This window comes from Oncorhynchus masou, chromosome 30 (genome assembly GCF_036934945.1).
Source record: "Oncorhynchus masou masou isolate Uvic2021 chromosome 30, UVic_Omas_1.1, whole genome shotgun sequence".
Classification (NCBI taxonomy): domain Eukaryota; kingdom Metazoa; phylum Chordata; class Actinopteri; order Salmoniformes; family Salmonidae; genus Oncorhynchus; species Oncorhynchus masou.
The window spans coordinates 45,943,030-45,963,333 of NC_088241.1; the positions used below are offsets into that span (position 1 = coordinate 45,943,030).

At 43.0% G+C, this 20,304-nt stretch overlaps 1 protein-coding gene across 2 annotated transcripts; it reads left to right on the forward strand.

Annotated features, from left to right (window-relative positions):
* Nucleotides 1-331: 331 nt before the first annotated feature.
* Nucleotides 332-19,941, forward strand: snx16 (sorting nexin 16). 2 transcript variants are annotated; one of them, XM_064949126.1, is made up of 8 exons: nucleotides 332-488; nucleotides 1,615-2,242; nucleotides 4,584-4,670; nucleotides 9,826-9,974; nucleotides 10,434-10,503; nucleotides 11,521-11,657; nucleotides 11,755-11,886; nucleotides 16,240-19,941. In XM_064949126.1, the coding sequence occupies exons 2-8, from the start codon at nucleotides 1,781-1,783 to the stop codon at nucleotides 16,355-16,357; spliced, it is 1,155 nt and encodes a 384-aa protein (XP_064805198.1). In that variant the 5' UTR covers nucleotides 332-488; nucleotides 1,615-1,780; the 3' UTR covers nucleotides 16,358-19,941. The 2 variants fall into 2 exon arrangements, with proteins under 2 accessions (XP_064805198.1, XP_064805199.1); XM_064949127.1 differs by lacking the exon at nucleotides 16,240-19,941 and adding an exon at nucleotides 12,100-14,878.
* Nucleotides 19,942-20,304: the final 363 nt, after the last annotated feature.

The window sequence follows — 20,304 nt, forward strand, 5'->3', positions numbered from 1 at the left end:
ACGGTTATTAAATCCAACAGTGCTTTCACCAATTTCCATCAGTGTTCATTACTTTGTAAAGGAAACATACGTAACTGATGTTTTGCAGTGATTGAACAGAAATGTCCTTTGTGCACTTCAGTTCAATTCTTTGTGCAAAATACTATTGTACACCCAAATACCATACCAATTCACATTTGTTATGATTTGTATAACACTCTTGCATTATAATTCACTGTTTCTTATACCGTACCAAAGCCATAGATATGCAGCCTATATTTGCTTTACCCCCCCCTTAAAAAAATATATATTTGGGCAAAGATTTGTTGGCGCGTCAGGGCATATGCGTGATGACGTCCATTTTTTTCTGGAGGGACTGTAGTCGGCGTTGTATACTCGTCTTGCGTATGACAGTTGGCAAAAGCAAGTAGGATATCTATCACTATAAACAACCAGAAATGTTAACATCTATGATGAAGCAACTGAACGTGGAGCGAGAACATCCTGCGGTGAGTAACGTTATGCCGATCTCGTTCTTCTGTGCTGTTGAATCAAGCAAAAGTGTGCGTTAACTGGCTTGATGCTAGCTAGTAGCTAACGTTAGCCTAGCCAGGTGATACGCTTGCTGAATAGCTATTATGCGAATTAAATGGCAAGTTCGTTAGCTAAATAATGATGGTGTTAACTCTACCTCGTTTTCAGTGATGTAACCTTTGCTCCAGCTTGAACAAAAGCTTGCCATTTTAAACAATCGGTACTCCGCCAAGGCGCCTCATTATGGAGAGAGACTTTCATGTTTACAACTCCTCTTCACCTCCCTACATGAGTTCTGTTTTACAGTCAACAAGAAGCTCATTACACATCACAGGGTTAGGCAAGATCACATCTGCAGCTAAAATTGGGTCCTGACTTTTCAGCTTGGAGATAAAATAGTCCTCGTAATATGAAGCTCCTTATGAGGTTAAAGTGTGTGTGTGTGTGTGTGTGTGTGTGTGTGTGGCTATCTAGTTATGTGGTGTGCTGTTGTGAACAAAGCAACCAGGACATAGCTAGGAAGACATTGATCTATTCTGCATTTTCTGCAGCAACACAATAAATCTGGGATGTTTGTGTCACATGTATTTTCATCTATAAAGACCAGACACACTCCACTGACTTACTCTATCTACCATACCATGCTCAATTAGTGCTCTGTCATTATGTGTTTCCCAAATGCCACCCTATTTCCATTGTAGTGCATTGCCTGTGGGTCCTGGTCAAAAGTAGTGCAGTATATAGGAAATAGGGTGTTATTTGTGATGCAGACATTGACTGGCAGGGAGCTCTGTCAGACAGACACCAGACAATCAATACAGTTTCAGGCTGAATGAAAGCTTATTTAATGTGCAAGGGACCATTCACACCTAGACCCCCCCCAATGCATTTTACTCATACACACATCTATCAATTATAAATGACATCTGGCTTTATCAATAATTTATGTGCCTCTTGGTTGCAATTTGCAAAGAGTTGGCCTCATTCAGGGGACAATACTGTATTTAATAACATGATAAATGTATGCTGCGTCCTTATGATCAGCAAGCAAACGGTGGGATGATAAGTCAGTTTTATTTTCTGTATCCTCTTTTTTTATAGGGTGCTGGATCCTAGAGCGAGAACTGGCCCTGTCTTTTTTTCACCAGCGCCTCCTATGCTGACCTGCTGCCCTGCCAGTTTGCAAGGCTGTGAGAGTAAGAGTTTGGCGGTAGAGGAGGGTTGGGGTATCTGACAACCAGAGGGAGGACACTGACAGCCCAGCCAGATGTCCTCGCCCTTCGTGCCTGTACCTGTCTCCATCAGAGATAGGACCCTGCCAGGGGCCAATGGGAAGCCCAGGCGGGGCCCTCAGAGGACCTCATCTTTGAACAGTGTCTCCAGCAGCTCTGAGACCTCCTCCACTAGAGGCCCCAGGGATGAGATCCTGGGCCCTGGCCGTGACCATGGGAGGAGAGGGAATCGAGTCGGAGGGCCTCGATCCCAAAGCTCAGAGAGAGGCTGCTGCTTCACTTCTCCACCCTCCCTGTTGCAGTGTCAGAGCCCAGTGACCCAGGCCAGGCTGAACGGGTTGGGGCTGGACCCCACGGTGGAGTACTCCACCTCCTCCCGGACGAACATGGATCAGGAATCACCACCAGGACCTCCAGGATCCTCAGCCTGGGAAGAGAGGCCCATCACCCCCACCGTGCTGGGCTACGAGGTCATGGAGGAGCGGGCCAAGTTGACGGTGAGAGAGCGAGAGGGAGGCAATTCTGAGCTTGGTCCTAGATCTTTGTGTTGTCTTACCTATGGCTATTGTCATGCAAGGAGTTGGCTTTATAGCACAGATCTGGGACCAGGCTATGCAATTCAAACATGACGAGGACCAGCGGGAAGCCAAACTCAACTTGTCAGCAAAAATGTTGTCCTTATTTTAACCACTTTTTCCCAAGTTGCAAGTCATTTGAAATATCCTTCCTTTCTGTTTTGATGCCTGGACTTGTTGGGAATGTCGTTAATGTCATTATTGGAACTTTTTTAAAGGGATACTTTGAGATTTTGGCATGCTAGCAGATACCCATAGACTTCCAGTCATTGCGCTAATGCTAGTTAGCATTGTCTCACGAAACTACCTTTAACTTCCTTCGTACTGGACACAGAGACATAAAAATTATATCCACAAGTTCATCTCACTCTGGGGAAGTAGATATTGGAACTCATTGCCAAAATCCCGAAGTATCCCTTTAAGCTCTGGGCTAAGCACCAAGTGGCACAAATGACCAGTTGGCTTTAGTTAGGCTACATTACCATTCATTTATCATGGTCTGGCTAGTCTGTTTGTTTCCTGACTGTTGTGTCCCCAAATCCAGCTCATGATCCCCCCCCCCCCCCCCCCCCCAAGGCTATTTCCTGTGTGTTTAGAGTTTATCCCAGGGGGCTAAGGTCTGGTCAACACTCACAAACAAAATTATGCTATAGATCGCTGTGGATCGTTTGTAGTCTACGCATAGTCACTCTGTTGTCAATGGGTAGTCTGTGGTCTGCCTTCTCCCCCTGTATTTGTTCCCGTAGATGGGATTAGAAGCCCTGTACTGTTCCTGCTGTCTGGACAGATGTTTAGGCGTGTTAGGGAGATAGAGGTGCCATTGGATCAGGAACAGATTATTAGCTCCAGCCAAAAGTGGCAACATCATGGCGAGAGGTGAGGGAACTGCTGGAGGTTATTAGGAGCGACTGAGGGATGTGTTGGAATCATGATTTCAATACATCAGCCCTGCCATCAATGATCATTTGTTAACCCCCTGCATCCCTCTCATCCAGTACAGATGGACGATGATACAGCAGAATAAGGATTTGACTCAAAGCAACTGAGTGGTTGCACATTCTTCTCTCTCATTTATAGTTTGCAACATTAATTGTATTGAAGGCCTAACACTATTGTATAAAGTGTTTGCTGCACATGGCTTCAAGTTGTATTCATGATCTAGCCTAGTTGCGGATTGGTACTGCAGTGGCAGTGTACTGCCCCTTCCACTCAAACAGGCGTTGTAATTTCACTCTCCAGCAGCACTTTAATTAAAAGGAATCAGAATATGCTGCTGAAGACTTCAGTCATTGATTTAAAGGTCAAGTCCAGTAATTAACTCACTCCTAAAATGGCTTCTGCATTCCCACTGCTTTCCCTTAACGCTATCTAAAATAGACTGCATCATTTGCTGCAAGTACACAACGGCTTAGTGTAACTCCAAAATGGTATCCTATATCGTGCACTATTTTTGACCAGCGCCCCTGATCAAACACAGTGCACTATAGTGAATAGGGTGCCAATTGGGCCGTAACCTCAGTTTGTGGACATAACGTACACATGATGATGCCAGGGTTTCTATTATAGTTACACCTATTTGCATGGTGTCCCTGTTTTCGGTTAGGTACTGTCCTCTCCTTTCTTTTCCTGGCTTCCAAGTTCCTGTTAACCCATTCGATATTACTGCCAGTGTGTTCTTGTGAGCCTTGGCTGGATCACCTTCTCTTCAGTCTGTCCTTTCACTCAGACACACCGCTCTCACCAAACCCAAGGAGTTGGACTTATAAATGCTTATCTCTGAGCCGTCATGCTTAGAATAGCTTTCGGCATCAAAGGTGTTCCATAAAACCCCAAATCAGTGGGATTGTATCCCAAATGGCACATGTATTCCCTATTTAGTGCACTATTTAGGGAATATGGTGCCATTCGTGACGCAGGCCGTGTGATCTGAATGCCTGTGGTTTGAAATGACTGAATGGGGTCAGAGATGTCTGACTTTCTTAAAAAGACATTGGTTATGAAAGGGAGAAAGTAGACTCTTCTAAAAAGCAAGCTCACATCCATATTGTCTTTGTCTCTTGGTATTACTAAGCTTCTATTATACGTCTTTACTAATATTGAGAAAAAAAATCTCTGTTAGGTGCAGATTCAGTCTCCGGCGCACTGTGCTGGTTTGGTTTTGAAGGAAACATTGTTAATCTATGACTAATTGAATATAAGATAACTGCTATCATAAGGTCAAATGTGAGCTGTTTGGTCGTGTGTGTTTGGTCTCCTGCTGCAGGTGTATAAGGTCCTGGTGAGGAAGACTCAGAATGAAAGTTGGGTGGTTTTCAGAAGATACACGGACTTCTCCAGACTCAACGACAAGGTACGTCCTCACTCGAGGATAGTTACTCCTCCCAGGGACTGTCTTGGTCCTCGTAGGAGGAAAGGTTTGTCTGATGAATACATTAGGGTGGACTAACTATCCTCCTGTATGTCAAAAATGGGCTGCTATCTAAACTCAAAGGTATCTAAACTTTACCATCTATGACATCATTGCTAGCTAGCATACGACTCATCCATGTGACATAACCCTTCGTCATCACACACATGCCCTGGTTTCCACTCTTCCTGATCTGTACCCCATCTGAATAGTCTAAGTAACAAACCCTATTACTGTTGTCAATAATGTAGGCCTATCCAGTGCTCAATTGCCCTGACACAATATGTGTTTATGGCTGTAGATTATCGCATGGAGGGACAGTACTTAGTACTGTGGGAGAGACGGGGTTATACTCAGTACTATAGGAGAAACAGTAGATGTGTTCGGATACTCATACTAACCGCACGTACCATACAATCTTTGACTTGAATTGAGTATATAGTATGCTTATTGCTCATGTATGGATATAGTTAATATACCAAAAGTTCCCTGATGTCGTACTAAATTCGCCAAAATATGAAGTATACACACAGAGGACACTTTCCGTACTTTAGGGCCCATAAGAAGAACATGGGGGGGGAGAATATGCAGCCGAAGTACAACAGGAGCGGATACAAATTCATTGCTTTATCTAGTTATGACAAATGTTGAACAATGTAATGACTTTGTTTGTTATTGTTAGTAATTTGTTGCAAACAGCAGTTAGTCACCAATGCTCTTGATAACATGAAAACTGTCTAACCGGCTCTGCTAGGGCGAGTAAAATGGTCAGTGGTCTCATTTGTGTCTGGAAGTAGCTAGCCAATGTTAGCTTGGGTGCTTGACTGCCGTTGTAAGGTCAGAACGCTCAAATCAACCCTACTTCTTGGCGGAGCGTCCAGTGTGCGCTCAGAGAGCGAAACGCTCTGAATTTACAAACAGACAATCTGACAATGCTCTGAATTTACAACACACCCGGAGTTGTAAAAATGTCTAACTAGTCATTTGTTATGCTAACTAGCATAGCAACAACATCAACCTCCGGTCGACTGGCAAGGCGCTAATGCGCTCAATTGAAAGGATACTGTTTGTTTACAGTATACTAAAATGAACTAATAGCATGTAGTGTACAGTATGTTAGTATGGGTATTCAACAGTGTGTAATAGTCAGTGCTGTGGGAGAGACAGTGTGTAATAGTCAGTGCCGTGGGAGAGACAGTGTGTAATAGTCAGTGCCCTGGGAGAGACAGTGTGTAATAGTCAGTGCCCTGGGAGAGACAGTGTGTAATAGTCAGTGCCCTGGGAGAGACGGTGTGTAATAGTCAGTACCCTGGGAGAGACAGTGTGTAATAGTCAGTGCCCTGGGAGAGACAGTGTGTAATAGTCAGTGCCCTGGGAGAGACAGTGTGTAATAGTCAGTGCCCTGGGAGAGACGGTGTGTAATAGTCAGTGCCCTGGGAGAGACGGTGTGTAATAGTCAGTGCCCTGGGAGAGACGGTGTGTAATAGTCAGTACCCTGGGAGAGACAGTGTGTAATAGTCAGTGCCCTGGGAGAGACGGTGTGTAATAGTCAGTGCCCTGGGAGAGACGGTGTGTAATACAAATCGAAATCAAATCACATGTCTTTCACATGTAAACTAACAGTGAAATGGTCCCTTACCAACAATGCAGAGATTAAAAAAATAAAAAAAATAACACAAGGAATAAATATACAATGAGTAAAGATAACTTGGCTATATACACTGGGTACCAGTACCGAGTCCATGTGCAAGGGTAAGAGGTCATTTAGGCAGATACGTACATCTAGGTAGGGGTAAATTCACTAGGCAACAGGATAGATAATAAACCGTAGCAGCAGCATATGTGTTGAATCAAGAGTTCAATGGAGATATTCCGGGTAGCTATTTGATTAACTATTTAGCAGTTTATGGCTTGGAGGTAAAAGCTGTTCAGTGTCCTGTTGGTTCCAGATTTGGTGCATTGGTAACACTTTCCATGCAATAGCAGAGAGAACAGTCTGTGACTTGGGTGGCTGGAGTCTGACCATTTTTAGGACCTTCCTCTGACCCCGCGTGGTACAGAGGTCCTTAATGGCAGGGAGCTCGGCTCCAGTGATGTACTGGGCCATATGCACTACCCTCTGTAGTGCCTTGCGGTCGGATGCCACGCAGTTGCCATACCAAGCTGTGATGCAGCAGGTCAAGATGCTCTCAATGGTCCAGCTGTAGAACTCTTTGAGGATCTAAGGGCCCATGCCAAATATGTTCAGCCTCCTGGGGGGGGGAGAGGTGTTGTCGTGCCCTCTTCACAACTGTGTTGGTGTGTGTGGACCATGTTAATTTCTTAGTGATGTGGACACCGAGGAACTTGAAGCTCTCAACCTGCTCCACTACAACCGTGTCGATGTGGATGGAGGCGTGCTCGGCCCTCCGTTTCCTACTGTGTACACGATCAACTCCTTTGTCTTGCTGACGTTGAGGGAGAGGTTGTTGTCCTGGCACTGCACTGCCAAGTCACTGACCTCCTCCCTATAGGCCATTAGGCCTACCACCGTTGTGTCGTCAGCAAACTTAATGATGGTGTTTGAGTCATGCAGTCGTGGGTGAACCAGGAGTACAGAAGGGGATGATGCACGCACGCACGCTGTAGGTGTTCCTCTTGTCCAGGTAGGAAAGTCTTACTCACATCGGCTACCCGAGCACGGTGTGCTACTTTCTGCACACGCCACTGTCAGAGTGATCTGTACCGTTTCCACCTTCTTATTTATTTTTACCTGGAGTTTTTCCTTATTGTAGGCTATTACTTTTACCACTTTTAGTCTTAATCTTTGGTTGTTTACCTCACTACATTACTGTTTAGCACAGGCCCTCACATGTGAATCCGTTAAAGAGATGGGTAGGGCCAAGGCTTAAGATGGTGTGAATAATGCTGAATGGGTGTAGACAAAAGCTCCTTCGTAGGTGTACCAAAACATTCAAGGGCCATTTTCTCAAAAGTGGGGTTACAAGTTTATCAACTTTCAAACCAGATTTACTTTCCCATTGTTCCTCAACGGCAGTGTTTGAAATACCGTTTTCTAGCTCTGAGTCTCTACTTTACTGTAAAAAATACTATTTCAAATTTTTGCTACATAGGACTGAATCCTGGTGGTGGGTCACACATGCATTCACCTGTATTGTGAATAGGCTACATCTTGATTTGCCCAGTTTATCAATAGAGATTTACCATTCAAATTTGTTTTAACTTATGTTCTTATGGTAACATACAAATGGATTGTATGATTATTTCATTGATTAATGCATACATCAAAAATTCTAAAATGTCAAATGTAATGATCTTGATCTGTTTGGATCAAGTGCCATTCTGTGACTTTGCCAATATGCCTTTTATTTGTGGTATTGTGATACTAAACCTGGTATCAAATTAAACATTTTGGTATCATGACAACACTGCGTCCAGAGCTGCCAACTCGTTGAAGTAGAAATTGTCATCCAAATTGAGTTTAGTGATCGCTGTTCTAATGTCCAGAAGGTGTGTGTTCGGTGGTAGGAAATTATGTCCGAGACATTATCTACAAAAAAAAGAAACACAAAATTGGTCAGGAACCCGTAAAGCAGCACCCTCTCACGACTGTGGGAGAGACCGTCTGTAATCATCAGTACTGTGGGAGAGACCATCTGTAATCATCAGTTCTGTGGGAGAGACCGTCTGTAATCAGTACTGTGGGAGAGACCGTCTGTAATCATCAGTACTGTGGGAGAGACCGTCTGTAATCATCAGTACTGTGGGAGAGACCGTCTGTAATCATCAGTACTGTGGGAGAGACCGTCTGTAATCATCAGTACTGTGGGAGAGACCGTCTGTAATCATCAGTATTGTGGGAGAGACCTTCTGTAATCATCAGTGCTGTGGGAGAGACCGTCTGTAATCATCAGTGCTGTGGGAGAGACCGTCTGTAATCAGTGCTGTGGGAGAGACCGTCTGTAATCAGTGCTGTGGGAGAGACCGTCTGTAATCATCAGTACTGTGGGAGAGACCGTCTGTAATCATCAGTACTGTGGAAGTAGCTCTTTTGTGTTGGAGGAGTAATACAGAAATGAATCCCCTCTGTGCACCCCCCCCCCCCTCCCCAGCACACAAAGAGCCAGTGTTCCACAAACAACAACAGCAGCAGTAGCTTTGTCTAGCCAGCCACAGGAAGCCAACTCCTAGCGGGACAGGTCAGAGATGGACAAGGGGAGAAATACTATGTGGATTAGGTATAATAATCATTCACTTTTTAAAAGTCTTACAGCTGAGTGCTTCATGTGACGTCCATATAATCAACTATTTTCTTAAATCTAGTCTATCCTTAAGTCAGCACACTGCCAACAATGCCCTTAGATGGCCTACTACATTTTTCTGTTAGAAATATTTTTAGTAATAAAACAAACTACAGAAGGCTAAACGTCGACTATACGCCTACAAATCTGGTTTTGCTACTATACACAGTAGCCTGGGGTGAGGTAGGAAAAGGCCACACCCTCCATCAGACACACAGAGGCTGTGGACAGACTGCACAGCCATTCCTGTGGTCGCTCTCGCTCTCGAAGAGAACTAACCAATCTGGACACCTATTCACAAAGACTCAAAGTAAGAGTGCTGATCAGGGTTATTTATGATTTAAAATATATGTATTTAAAAACGGATCCAAGATCAGCACTCCTACTCTGATTTTTGAATAAGGGCACTGGCCTAACGGGATGAACACTGGGCTGCATGTGCTGTACTTGTTAACCGGAATTTGGGAAAATTGTTTGAAGAGTTTTTCCAGAGGTGACATGGATGTGTTTTTGAAAGATCAATAACTCAAGCCCCTCCCTTCACTGTTGAGCAAACAGGCCTTGTTTGGTTTTCCTGGTCATAACAAACCATGTAATGTTACATTTGTTCAGGGTGTGTTGGTGGTGTTATTGCGATAATGAGCCAGTGCTTCTTCGTCTCTCTTTTCCGTGTGTGTTTTGTACGTGTGTTTGTTTGTACGGTGTGTGTGTGTGTGTACTGGGTGTGTTAAGATGCCGTGTGTGTGTATCGGTGTTGCTTTTCCCCTGCCTAAACTGTCTCTGTGTGTGAGTTTCAGCTGAAGGAGATGTTCCCAGGGTTCAGACTGTCTCTGCCTCCAAAGCGCTGGTTCAAAGACAACTACAACTCTGACTTCCTAGAGGACAGACAGCTGGGCCTGCAGGCCTTCCTACAGAACCTGGTGGCACACAAAGACGTTGCCAACTGGTGCGTGTCTGCGTGAACATGTCTCATCATGCAGTGCAAACCTCAAGTGCTTTGAGGTTTCACACACACACACAGTCTTGAGTTTACTGATGGACTTGGTGGTTGCCCATGACCAGAGACAGACTTAACACCTGGCCAACAACAATGAACGTCTATGGAAGCAGCTGAATGTATCCACACACACTTTATTTAGGCTATATTAGAGTTATGTAGTCAAGGTTAAAAGCATACATTACACAGTAACTGAATTTAGCGTAATACAAACCTTTTCTAATACCCTGTCTAATTTCCTTGGCACCAATACTGGTGACATGGACAGCAAAACCAATACCCAATCCATCATAGATACACTGTCTTTTGGGGGATTGTGTGTGAGTACCTTGACGTTGCTTGGTTGGTATGGAAAGATAAGTTCTTGTTGATTTATTAAAACGCTGTCTTTCCTTGTCTCTTTAACAGCATAGCAGTGCGAGAGTTCCTGTGTTTAGATGATCCACCAGGTCCTTTTGACAGTCTGGAGGAGAGCCGGGTAAGACCGATCTTCTGTTACCAGCATGCAACCTGAGGTCGACTTTCACAAAAGCCTATTGAGAAGTCACGTAGACCCAAACGAGACCAGTTCAATCCAGTTTCTGCAGTGTTTGTTTTTGTGACCCATAATCCTGGGAGTAATTTGGGACAGGCTTTGTTGTTCTCTAGCTGGAATGAGCCTCCGATGCCAGCACCACATCTAATTAGTGTATATACATCCATTAGCATAACTGTCATTAGAATAGCTTTTACAGTCTTTGGTTAGTGGTGGATTAGGATTTGGCTTCCTCTCCTCTAAATGCTCCACTAGGAGAGAGTGGGGTAAGTTGAGCCACGGGACAGGGTAAGTTAACCCTCCTACACATTTCTGTACTGAATTAACTATTACCACTACCTTTTTGAAACCATGTCGATCTTTATTTCCTTAACACAATTCAACACAATCACAATAGCTTTTTTTGTCTTTTTAATAATTTTAAGCATTTAAACACTTAAACCCTTAGGCCCTGGTGTTAACTCATATCCAGGCGATAATGCCTGGGAAGGAAACCCTTTCAATTGGCTCAACCATTGGCCCAAATTACCCCAAGGCAAACATTTAAACTATATTAGCCCACACAGCTAGAAGGATGGTAAACTTTTATTCTAGGTTAAGTACCTCATATTGTATTTTATAGAGACTCCAACTGTTATATACATCAATCTTAAAATAATCTACATAGCATCATGAAACCTCTAACACAATAGATTAATTTGACTTGGTGAAAATCTTTTTTTTGGGACCTAACTTGCTTACCACTTTTTCCATGTGGTTTCTTCCTTCAGACTCCATGAAATGATGACCTCTTCCTAAATATGTGGTCAAATTATTGTGTATGGTTTCCTAGTAACAACTATTCCTTTGGCTCAACTTACCCAACATTTTTTTTTGCCATGTAAGTTGTTGTCCTGTCACGTTTTCATAACTCCGTGTCTGTCTCTCTCTCTCTCTCTCTTGCTCCCGCCCTCCTACCAGGCGTTCTGTGAGACTCTGGAGGAGAGTAACTATCGTCTGCAGAAAGAGCTAGTTGAGAAGCAGAGAGAGATTAGCTCCCTCAAGAAGAGACTTGAGGAGAAGGACCATCACATCCACCTTCTGGAGAAGCGCCTCAGGTACTGAACAACAGACACACACAGGTTTACTGCAATTGTGTTACATGGCTTGTGTTTCTAGGGTGTGTAACAGATTGTGTGTGTGCACGCGTTACAGCGGGGAGTCTCTGACCCCAGAGAGCCAGAGTGGGTTGTCAGCTCAGGGCAGTGATAGCAGCGTAGACGCGGATGGAGACGTGGAGTCATCAACCGCCGAGGCAGACCAGGACATTATATCAGAGGAGAACGGGTAAAACACACACACACACAACCACACACACACAATCCAGGGTTTCACTATATCCCGTTAACATTGCCTCGATTTATTTATTCAAGATACTATTCACCAGTTCTGTGGTTCTTACTCATAACTGATTTTTCACTGCACTATACGCACACTCACATCGAGAAGCCCTTTTGTATAATGCTCAAACTCCCTTCATTCAGTTAGCTGTCTTTTCAGATGATCAACCCCTCTTCCTGAAGACCAGCTGGCATCATGCCACCTGTTATAGCAGTGGCCATCACAATCAATCTCCTCAAAGTGAACTCTGCTTATGACTTCAACTGCCGTTAGCTGATTTTTGCTGGAGTGTCTCTTTTAAAGCGGCATACTACTGTATCCCCTCCCCCAGAGCATTCACTTTCAAAAACAGAAATGACCTTGTGAAAGCCTTTGTGAAAACAGCAACCCCCACCCTCCTAACTTAATTTTCCTAATGGTAGTGAAGTATTGAAGGTAGCTAGCTGCATTGCAAAATATCATCTATTAACTAATATCTGTCATATCAAGCCATAGTGTGTTTCCTCAATAGTTGTCCAGTGAAAAATGACTTGAGCCTTGAGGATTGCAGAACTGACAGAGCTGTGTTTAGTGGTTGGGAAAGGAAAGACATCGGGTGGCTACTTCATTCAGCTAATCGGATTAGAGATATTGATTACAGACCAGACTGAACATTTTATTTAGTTGACTTAACATTAAACCTCAGTCAGGAATGGGCCTTGAACCATATAAATACTATACCAATTATGGCCTGTGAGTGATTTTCTTTGCCCCCCCAAAGATTTATTTTTAATTATTGGACATAAGACTAAAAACACCAGCAAATCAGCTCCAAGTGGTTTTGATTTGAGAAATCTGTTACACAGTATTCCTACGCAGAATAGCGATACAGTACCAGTCAAAAGTTTGGACACCTACTCATTCCAGGGTTTTTATTTTTTACTATTTTCTACATTGTAGAATATTAGTGAAGACATCAAAACTATGAAATAACAAATATGGAAAAATGTCGTAACCAAAAAAGTGTTAAACAAATCAAAATATATTTGAGATTCTTCAAAGTAGCCACCCTTTGCCTTGATGACAGCTTTGCACACTCTTGGCATTCTCTCAACCAGCTTCTTGAGGTAGTCACCTGGAATGCATTTCAATTAACATGTGTGCCTTTGTTAAAAGTTAATTTGTGGAATTTCTTTCCTTAATATGTTGGAGCCAAACGGTTGGGACAAGGTAGGGGTGGTATACAGAAGATAACCCTATTTGGTAAAAGAGCAAGTCCATATTATGGCAAGAACCGCTCAAATGCAGTGGCAAAAACCATTAAGTGCTATGATGAAACTGGCTCTCTTGATGACCGCCACAGGAAAGGAAGACGCAGAGTTACCTCTGCTGCAGAGGATAAGTTCATTAGAGTTACCAGCCTCAGAAATTGCAGCTCAAATAAATGCTTCACCGAGTTAAAGTAAGACACATCTCAAAATTAACTGTTCAGAGGAGACTGTGTGAATCAGGCCGTCATGGTTAAATTGTTGCAAAGAAACCACTAAGACACCAATAACAAAAAGAGACTTGCTTGGGCCAAGAAACACAAGCAATGGACATTAATGGAAATCTGTCCTTTGGTCTGATGAGTCCAAATTTGAGATTATTTGGTTCCAACTGCTTTGTCTTCAAGAAACACAGAGTAGGTGAACGGATAATCTCCGCATGTGTGGTTCCCACCGTGAAGCATGGAGGTGTGGGGGTGCTTTGCTAGTGACACTGTCTGATTTTTATTTAGAATTCACAGCATTCTGCAGCGATACGCCATCCCATCTGGTTTGTGCTTCGTGGGATGATCATTTTGTTTTTCAACAAGACTATGGCCCAACACTTCTCCAGGCTGTGTAAGGGCTATTAGACCAAGAAGGAGAGGGATCAGATGACCTGGCATCCACAATCACCCGACCTCAACACAATTGAGATGGTTTGGGATGAGTTGGACCACAGAGTGAAGGAAAAGCAGCCAACAAGTGCTCAGCATATGTAGGAACTCCTTCAAGACTGTTGGAAACGCATTCCAGGTGAAGCTGGTTGAGAGAATGCCAAGAGTGTTCAAGCTGTCATCAATGCAAAAAGTGGCTACTTTGAAGCTAAAATAGATTTTTTTTTTTTTTTTTTTTTTACTACATGATTCTAAATGTGTAATTTCAAAGTTTTGATGTCTTCACTATTATTCTACCATGTGAAAATAAAGAAAAACCCTTGACTGAGCAGGTGTCCAAACTTTTGACTGATACTATACATGTGATCAAATACAAATGTAAGCAAGGATTGAAATATTTGTTTTAGTCAAATTATATATGTTTGGGTTTCTTGCTGTCAATTTCCAGTCTACAAATGATTTCTAATTATGTTTCAGCCCCCTGACCATCTGCTCAATAAGAAATTGGCCCGCGGCTGAATCTACACTGAACAAAAATATAAACGTGTTGGTCCCGTGTTTCATCAGCTTAAATAAGCTCCCAGCAATTTTCTATACGCACAGAAAGCTTATGTCACTCAAATGTTGTGCACAAATTAGTTTACATCCCTGTTAGTGTGCATTTTATCCTTTGCCAAGATAATCCATCCACCTGACAGGTGTGGCATATCAAGAAACCGATTTAACAGCATGATCATTACAAGGGTGCACCTTGTGCTGGGGACAATAAAAGGCCACTCTAAAATGTGCGGTTTTGTCACACAACACAATGCCACAGAATGTCTCAAATTGAGGTTACGTGTAATTGGCATGCTGACTGCAGGAACGTCCATAAGAGCTGTTAATTTCTCGATCAAAAAGCCACCTCCAATGTCATTTCAGAAAATTTGGCAGTACATTTACATTTAAGTCATTTAGCAGACGCTCTTATCCAGAGCGACTTACAAATTGGTGAATTCACCTTCTGACATCCAGTGGAACAGCCACTTTACAATAGTGCATCTAAATCATTAAGGGGGGGTGAGAAGGATTACTTATCCTATCCTAGGTATTCCTTGAAGAGGTGGGGTTTCAGGTGTCTCCGGAAGGTGGTGATTGACTCCGCTGTCCTGGCGTCGTGAGGGAGTTTGTTCCACCATTGGGGGGCCAGTACTTGCAACAGGCCTCACAACCACACAATGTATGGCGTCGTGTGGGCGAGAGGTTTGCTGATGTCAACGTTGTGAACAGAGTGCCCCATGGTGGCGATGGGGTTATAGTTACAGCCAACAAACACAATTGTAATTTTATCAATGGCAATTTGAATGCACAGAGATGCCGTGACGAGATCCTGAGACCCATTGTTGTACCATTCATCCACCGCCATCACCTCATGTTTCAGCGTGATAATGCACGGCCCCATGTCGCAAGGATCTGTACACAATTCCTGGAAGCTGAACATGTCTGTTCTTCCATGGCCTGCATATTCACCAGACATGTCACCCATGTTTGGAATGCTCTGGATCGACGTGTACAACAGCGTGTTCAAGTTGTCGCCAATATCCAGCAACTTCACACCGCCATTGGAGGAGTGGGACAACATTCCACAGGCCACAATCAACAGCCTGGTTAACTCTGTGAAGGAGATGTCGCGCTGCATGTTGGTGATCACACCAGATACTGACTGGTTTTCTGATCCACGGCCCTACCTTATTTAAGGTATCTGTCACCAACAGATGCATATCTGTATTCCCAGTCATGTGAAATCCATAGATTAGGGTCTAATAAATTTTTCATTTGACTGATTTCCTTATGTGAACTGTAACTCAGTATAATCTTTGAAATGGTTGCGTTTATATTTTTGTTCAGTATAGTTGATGATCCCTGGTCTAAAGGGCTATGCATATGGTTAATTGCAGAGCCAGACAATGTGGACATACAGTAGATGGATTGGTGGCAACAGCAGGGGGGGTTCTGTCTTAGTTGAATGACCCTGACCATATCCATCCTGTGTTTTTCCCTCCATGTTACACAGCTGTGCGGCCACTATCTGAGATAGGGTGCAGTAGTTGGAGGTGCTGAATACTTCACATTATATGGCATCATGATAATGGTGTCTGGGTACCATTGTCCATGTCTTCTGACTGACCTGTGGGCCACCATGTGTGACTTTACCCCAGAATATTTACTTAAAGCTCTTTTCACATGTGCAGTGATGGTCTCGGTACTTATTCTGGTGTGTCTCAATGTGTTACCACTGTCTTTTATCATATCATACTGCCTATATGTTTGAAATGTTCATCCCCACTTCTCTCGACCTACACTGGTCCATTGATTCATGTCACCTTTTCAATTTTCCCCTCTCTCTGTCTCTCCAGGAAGTGTGAGGCCCACCAGTCTCTGCGTCTCTCAGGGTGTTGGTGTGGGCCTGCCTCAGGCAGCTCTCCACCTGTCATCGAGGTGACCCAGGTGTGTGACGCTCGGCTGGAGCACTGAGCCACCTGGGACAACTCTGCTCTTCCCTCAATTCATCCCCTCCTCCCTCCTTCATGACTGTGATCACTGTTCCTCAAGGATCTTGGGACTGAAACATTCTGAGGGTGGGGCTTTGGACGTGACCCCCCCCCCCCTCTCCAAACATTGTTTAGTTTGTTGGCAGGATAGTTGATCAACCCCCTGCCTTGCTGCTCATTTAGACTTCCACAGACCCTGGCCACTGTTTTTCAAAGAGAATATGAATTGAGTGGGGGCACTTTATTCAGTAACACCCCCAGGTCATCCCAGCTGCCAGTTAATCTGACTGGACTCAATGATACTGACAGGAGCAGAGTAGGGACACTTTATCCCATATCACTCTTTCAATGGTTGATTTGTCCCCATGAAGTTGTGGATTGAGTTATTGAGGGACCTTGCATAGACCTGCAGGGACACTTTACTATTAAAAAAATAATAATAATTTAAAAAAATGTTTTAACTGAGGGCAGTCCTCAGATTCACCTAGTCCATTTGCTAATCAAAGCTTGAAGACCATACATCCACCTCAGAATGGTGCAATCAGACCACGTAGGAGGAATGCATACATCTATTGAACTGGTAACTGTAGCTAGTACTGTAGCTCATTAGTGTAGTTCTTGGGGTTAATTGGTTCCACACCTTATCTGTATCCAGAGCCCCCAGATCCTGTGGTCTCCCAGCCAAAGAGTGGATGTGTCTGGAATGACACCCTATATAGAACAGAGCCATATGGGTCCTGGTCAAAAGTAGTGCACTGAATAGCCGATAGGGTGCCTTTTCAGACACAACCAAAACCTGGAGAGGGACTCTAACACCACCTCAAAACCGATTGGATAATTGGGTCTTGCAATATGATGAACCATATGAATATCCATAGACTGAGAAATGGAACCTCACAAAGCTTGACTACTACAGCACCTCTGCACCACCCTGTGGCTATAGCAGGTTTGGCCACAGACAATGACTGGACAAGGCGCATGGGAATATTCTGGCGGTCAATGATGTGTTCAAGATGGCAGGGATTAACATGTCATTTCCTGTTGTTATAAAGGTCAAGGCTGTTATGGGGTGGTTGGCAGATATTTGGAGAATGATAGCGCTCATATGTTTTAGTTTGTCTACTAATATTGTCCTTGAAGTCACGTCTCATTGCTTTATACTGCCCATCTGGCATACAGTATCTTCAACAAAAGTAGAACAGAAAGTATTTGTGGGGGTGGTACATCAAATACATGTTTTGTGTGTTATTTTGGTTCTGTGATAGTTTAGATTTTTGACCCTACACATTGTTGAACTGACATTTTGTTGATTTGCCCCCGTTATGTTTGATGTCATGCGTTGCTTGCACTACTAAATGTCTAAACACAGAGTGAACCTTAACATATCCAACGGGCCCCGTTTGGAGAGAGCATTGACATCCTTAGCGTTCAGACACCTCTTGTTTTATCATGTCAGTCCCACATTCCATGAAATCATATCTTTTATGCCCATGTTAACCTAATTTCTACACTAAGAAATGTATTTTGCCTAAATACATTAGCAGAAGAACCCCATTGAAAACAGACAAATGTGGCTGAATGCTACATGCCAGAGTCATAAAGAGATACTGTATATTGCTCTGCTATTCATGTTCAAAAGGACAAAATATATATATTTTTAATTGTCCACTGATACATGCTGATATGATTGGTGGATGGTATCATGAATATATCAACGTTGAGCAGAATGACCCCTGTCTGCATGGAATCGGTTTCCTCAAACTTACCAGACCACTATCACTGACCTCACTGCCTGTGAACAACGGGTATTCAAATCCTAGAATTAAGGATTCCATTCTATGGTTCCGGCTCCCTTGTGAATGTCACTTTTGTCTTTGTGAATGCATGCGAGAGAGAATATATTGACCACACTCAATCACGATAAGCCATAATCTGAGCACATTGTTGAGTGTACACTAACATCCCAAAAAGCAATACTCAATACAGTACAATGTATACACTGAGTGTACAAAACATTAAGAACACCTTCCTAATATTGAGTTGCACCCCTTTTTGCCCTCGGAACAGCCTCTTTGTAGGGGCGTGGAATCTACAGGGTGTCAAGCGTTCCACAGGGATGCTGGCTCCAATGCTTCCCACAGTTGTCAAGTTGGCTTTATGTCCTTTAAGTGGTGGACCATTCTTGATACACAGTGTGAAACCCACCAGCGTTGCTGTTCTTGACACAAACCTGTGTGCCTGGCACCTACAACCATACCCCGTTCAAAGGCATTTAAATATTTTGTCTTACCCAGTCACCTCCCTTGAATGGTGCACACACAATCCATGTCTCTATGCTTAAAAATCCTTCTTTAACCTGTCTCCTCTTCAGCTACACTGATTTAACAGGTGACATCAATAAGGGATCATGGCTTTCACCTGGATTCACCTGGGCAGCACGGCATGGAAAGAGCAGGTGTTCTTAATGTTTTGTGCACCGTGTGTATAGTACAATGGACTGTGAGTACACCATTTCTCAAAATGTCACATGTTGGTGTGTTTTGTTTCTTGTTAAGAGCTGAGAGCTTTCACAGACAGCTTTAGCTCCTATCTCTATTGCAGAGTTTATGTTTGTTTGGGACTTGGCCAGTAGTGGCAATATGATGCACTTTATGTATGTACTGTATGACATAGGAGCATGTTGCTAGCTTGGTTAGCATAGCCTCCATTTTATATCAGCTTATTTGAAGCAGAGTGCCTTTTCTGTTTTTTTTGTTTTTTTCATACACGCTGCGTAGCTTTCCATATTACTTGTGGTTGATGTTGGCTCAATGTTCATCCCACATATTTGTGTAGTCCCTCAAACTAATTTGAAGTGCCTTGAGTTTCTGCCACTTGCTTTTGATATTGCTCTAGTCCACTTTTAGCTCCATAGATTTTAGTGTGAAATGTGAAGAGAGAGAGAAATGATCATAGAATTATTTTGATGGAAAAAGGTTTAAATGACATTTCCTTTTGTTTTGAACTAGTTTTAGTGTCACGTTAAAGTTGAACACATGGCTAGTGTCCTGTGGACAAAATCAAGTATGAACTGTGGTTGGTATGTAACAACTGTTATTAAAATCAATGTGATTTGTTGTCTGAATCATTTTGTGTGCTTAAAGGAATAGTTCACCCCCCCCCCAAAAAATGTGTTTGTTAGACAGGATGGATCAAACCTCATAATTACTTTAAAGTCAAGCATTTTCCAATACATAGCTGTTTGTGGACAACTACTTAATCCTGCGATTCTCTTTTAGTGATCATTTGGTGATATCCATGCTTTGTTTTGGTGATATCCATGCTTTGTTTTGGTGATATCCATGCTTTGTTTTGGTGATTTTATGCATACAGTTTTATCTGGGATAAATGGTCAAATGACGTGGGTTTTGTTTTTTTCTAAACTGTGGGCTGTAGCTGTTAGTTGGGTTCTGTTCAGAACAATGACTTGTCTTTATGCAGCCATGACCTTTCATGTGTGACCTTTTCAAAAGACGATCAATATTTTTCAATGAAAAACATGAAACATATTTAACCAGTTCTTCCCCATCTCTGTATACTATGTGTGTCAGTGTGTTCCTTCAGAAAGTATTCTCACTCCTTGACATTTTCCACATTTAAAATTGATTTAACTTGAGTTTTTGTGTCACTGGCCTACACACAATACCCCATAATGTCAAAGTGGAATTATGTTTTTAGAAATGTTTTATTACAAATGAAACTGAAATGTCTTGAGCCAATAAGTATTCAACCTTTTTGTTATGGCATGCCTAAATACATTAAGGAGTAACAATGTGCTTAACAAGTCAGAAGTTGCATGGACACTGTGAAATACTAGTGTTTTACATGATTTTTGATTAACTACCTCATCTCTGTACCCCACACACAATTATCTGTAAGGTCCCTCAGTCG

What these genes read in the sequence shown, in the direction of transcription:
- snx16 (XM_064949126.1), top strand. Translation starts at nt 1,781, where the DNA reads ATGTCCTCGCCCTTCGTGCCTGTACCTGTCTCCATCAGAGATAGGACC. An exon ending in CTTCTGGAGAAGCGCCTCAG is followed by an intron (nt 11,658 to 11,754) that starts GTACTGAACAAC and finishes CACGCGTTACAG; the next exon opens with CGGGGAGTCTCTGACCCCAG. An exon ending in ATTATATCAGAGGAGAACGG is followed by an intron (nt 11,887 to 16,239) that starts GTAAAACACACA and finishes CTGTCTCTCCAG; the next exon opens with GAAGTGTGAGGCCCACCAGT.